Here is a 4,357-nt window from a genome sequence, read left to right on the forward strand (position 1 = left end):
AAATGCTTTCAACTTTTTCCTTCGGGGTTGGGCTGCAACAACAAGAACTTTCTTTATCGGCAGCAACCCCTCTAATTAATGTACTACTTGGCTCTACTTAAAAGTTCTATGATTTCTGTACCTCATTGCTTAATGAATAAACAATCATGCGAATGCCTTCAATGCACCAGTGACCCAATTTCTTTAGCCTGCAGAGATGAGAAAGATTAAAGAAGTTACTGAAGTCTTTAGCTATAAATATATTAAACAATATGTGGGATGCATTAATTGATTTTTCGATACTTTTGCTTTGCTAAAAAATATATATATGTATATTTTTAATCAGAATCAGCAGTCGAATCGATCTAGCGCGGTCCATTGTCTGTCCAACTGTGCGCATATCCCTCTGACTGTGTGGATGTCTTGGGAGTAGTCGTAGAGTAGGTTCTTCTATAGCAAGACCATTTGCTTTAAATTATTGAGAATACATACGAACAAGCTTTTCTTCTCCTTCAAATTTACTTTCATAAAATTTGGTATTCATATTCTTAAATAATAAATACTATATATTTTAATTATCTCTTCTCTATATAAATTATCTTTACTTTAAAAGCACGCACTGTCCCTGCTAATTTTCTTCTTTAACCCTCCAATACCAAAACCAAAAAAAGATGGTCTCAAGAAGATGAAATTGCTTGTCAATGAATTAAAAATCAATAAATATCTTTATTCATTTGAGATTCTTTAGTTAGTTTCTTTTCAAATTATTCTGCGCTTATCGATATGCTCTACCCTATGGCCCATTAGCCATTAGCTTTTAATTGTTTCTCAATTCTTTCTTTTTTTCAATTTACTCATTGTTTAACCTCAAAGTGCTAAAATCTCTAAGATATTTTTTATTCAAATGCGTTTAATGTAAATGATAAATAAGTTAAACTTAATCCAAAATGCTTTCAAGTGCAATTATTAATAAATAATATATAATACTTTAATATAGTAGTAATTTATTTACAATTTATATTTTTTTTATTCATTTTTCTTTGCGAGTCCATAACTTTGCAGATTTTTGTATTTTTAGCCCAGCGAATTATTAACAAATGGCAAAATAAAAATATAAAATAAATAGATTTTATTTGTTCCTATATACCAACAAAGCCTTAAAATCTAAGAAGCAGCTATATATATGAATACTATTTATTTGCATAATCATGCGTCAAGTGTTTTTTATTTTTGAAAATAATCAGCTGATTATATACATATGAGAATTATTAGAGCTTGTGTTTACACAGCAATGGAAATGGCTGCGAAGCTTAGTTATGTATTTAGGTAAATATAAATAGTTAATATTCATATGCTGTGAAGTCAGCACGCTTGAGAAATGGAAACTTTTTAATAAAGCGAGTTGTTTGGCCAAGCTTTTCAAACAATTTGACATAGTCTTAGCGCTCAGACAGCCAGACGCTTAAATTCTGAGCAGAATGGAAAAATAAAGGAACCAAAATGGAAGTCTGCCATTTAAAACTAAACACGTCTGCCAATATTAATATATATTGTATTTCCGACAGCGCACGAAAAGCAAAAAAAAAACACTTCCATTAATGTCAAAATGCGCACAGCCGAACTGAGCTCCCAGCCTCAGCTCTCAACCCATTTGAGGGCAGCTCCAACTGCGGCTCGGCAGTTTTTCAAAACTTTTCCCGTTCGATACGTCCCGTTTGCTTTTTACCGAACAATTTCAAATGCAACACAGCGCGGCAAGGATATTTTTCACTTTGCTCACAGCCAAAAAGGAGGCAAAAATTATATATGGAATTCACGGCCAGGGCCAGGGCCAGGGCCAACTCCAGGGCCAGTTCGCAGCTTGTAGTTCCCAGTTGGCAGTTGGCAGTTCTTCGTCGTCATCGTCGTCGCAGCGTCTGCCACTTGTTGTTTGGGTTGAATGGCACGCCCATGCCCTTGCCACGCCCACCTTTACAGTCGCCATTTGAGTGTTGCCAATGTTAATCGAAGGAATACAGCAGCAACAACAGCAAATAGAAAGAGGAAGCAGCGCAACAAAAAGAGCTCAGCTCGTCGCGTTATCTCACGTATATGGGCAGACATAAAAACAAATTACATGTCGAAGCGGGCGTGGCAAGGGGCGGCAGCTGGAGCAAGGCGTGCGAGGTTGGCAGACAGAGTGCTGCTTAAGCGGCTTTATGTACAAAAATTGTAAATGGCATTTGTCTCCGGTTTTTTTGTGCATGTGTGTGTGTGTGAACGTGTGTGTGAGTGTCTGCATGCAGCTATTTCCGGTGCTATGGCGGCCAGCGGAAGCGGCTGCCGCTTGTTTTTCCCTATTTCATTTGTTTTTTATTTTCTGTCTTTTGTTTATTTTCCTTTTTTCTTGCTCTCGTGTAGAAAAAGTTTATCAATATTGAAAAGTTTAGCGTGTATTTATTGTTGCTGCTTTGGGCAGGGGCTCTGCCTGGGTCATAGTCATAACAATAAACCGAAGGTTCATAAATAAGTTATTAGTCAATGTCTTTTGGGTTTTGTGTTCACGTTATGGCTTTGCTGGCGCTTCAATTGCCGCTCATTGCTGTTCACTCTGCACTTCTTGCTCACTCCTAATGAACCTGGTCTACGAAATGATGACATTCTGTGTCTATTAAAAATAAAAGTTGAGTGAAGTGCGTTTGGCAATCGTGGCAATCGACTCAATAAAAGTTAGAGTTATACAGATAGCCATTCTATGACTCTAACATCGATTGCTTTTACGTTATTATTCGCAAAATTTTTGATTTTAAATATTTTTTATGCGTCATGATTTTCAAGTGACAGTTGGTTAAATAATGAGAGCTAGGCATACAAATTGTTGAAATAAATTAATTACTTACCCTATAAAATGGAGTTGAGAGTGTTATGGTTTTGTCTGAAAAGTATGCAACAAGCTGAGTCAGGCATAAATAAAAAAACATGAAGTATGTGTATGCTTGATCGATAGTAACCTTCAAGTCGACCTAGCTCTGTCTACCCTAAAGTTTAGTTCATTCATATCACTCTATTTCTTATGAGAGTCATCGACTTAAAATTTTTAAAGCTCAGTTCAGACCATAAAAGTTAGAAAGAAAGAAAAAAGCATCTTCGCTGAGCTGCAGGGTACCTTCTAGTTGGGCACTCCCGACTAGTCAATTTCATAATTTAATTAATTGATTTCTTTAATTTCTAATAAAAAAATATATAATTTAACACTTGTTATACAAATTGTGATTCATAAATATATAAATAATTATATACAAAAGTTCATTAAGAATTTTTCGATCTAAAAAATATTTTATCAATATTAAAAAATGTTAATTTTATATTTATATATATATAAATAAATAAAATGTATAATATTCAAAATGTGTTTATTTATTTATTAATATTACAATAACATTTAAGTTCATAAAACAATAAATAGGTTCTTCTCAAATATCTTTAATAAAATGCTGCCGGGCAACAGCTAAATAAACAAACAAAAATTCTCGCGTATGTTCAAGAAATAATTTCTATGACGTCTGTCCAAAATCGCTAATAATAATCATATGTATTTGACAAATACGATGTGATAACAACTGTGTAGACTTTAGCTAAGCGAAAAGTTTTGAGTTGCTATAAAAACGCAATATTTTGGCGGAATTGGTATCATTCAGCAACTGTGAAGACCTCCGTCAAGATGAGAAGCCACACAATTATTTTGAGCTGTACTCTTTTGGCCATACTTATTGCTTACCTACCGTGCGGAAAGGCAGTCACCTGTGCAGCTGCGCCCACCGATGCCAATTGCGTTGACTGCACTCTAGCTGCAAATCTGGACAATGTTGAGTGTTCGGTTCCAACTACCGTAGTGCTAGCCACGACGGAAGCAATATCAACTACAGTAAGCCCTAGCGATGATGATGATGATGATGATGACTGTCCCTGCCGTCGTCACGGTCATCGTGGCGGTCGTGGCGGTTGGGGTCGCGGCGGTCGCCGAGGCAGGCGCGGCGGACGAGGCCGTGGCAGACGTGGTGGCAGACGTGGTGGCAGACGCGGTCGCCGTGATGATTGAAACTGATTAATATTTTGAATAAATAAATTGGATTATTGAAGGACATTTGTTTTTTGATTATTTTCGAAAACTCTAAATATTAGCGAAAGGTAAAATTGCGCTCTTCCATGTGATTCTCTTGCAGCAAGGTGAAAATTTGAAGCCAGCTATAATATATATGGCGAAAAACTCAATTCATGGCTTTCCTTTGCAAAACACACAATGACCATCTCATTTCTTTAATATACCTTTCTATGTGAATCTTATGATTTCAGGTAATGTTAGGAAAATAAATCAGGGTTGATCAACGAATATGTCTTT

The 4,357-nt window shown here is 35.9% G+C and overlaps 1 protein-coding gene across 1 annotated transcript; it reads left to right on the top strand.

The window, feature by feature from the left end:
* Positions 1 to 3,679: 3,679 nt before the first annotated feature.
* LOC111602304 (30S ribosomal protein S5) lies at positions 3,680 to 4,057 on the top strand. The gene has a single exon (XM_023319305.2). The coding sequence runs from the start codon at positions 3,680 to 3,682 to the stop codon at positions 4,055 to 4,057; it is 378 nt and encodes a 125-aa protein (XP_023175073.2).
* Positions 4,058 to 4,357: the final 300 nt, after the last annotated feature.

Source organism: Drosophila hydei, unplaced genomic scaffold (assembly GCF_003285905.1).
Source record: "Drosophila hydei strain 15085-1641.00,03,60 unplaced genomic scaffold, DhydRS2 tig00000149-arrow-pilon, whole genome shotgun sequence".
Taxonomy (NCBI): Eukaryota; Metazoa; Arthropoda; class Insecta; order Diptera; family Drosophilidae; genus Drosophila; species Drosophila hydei.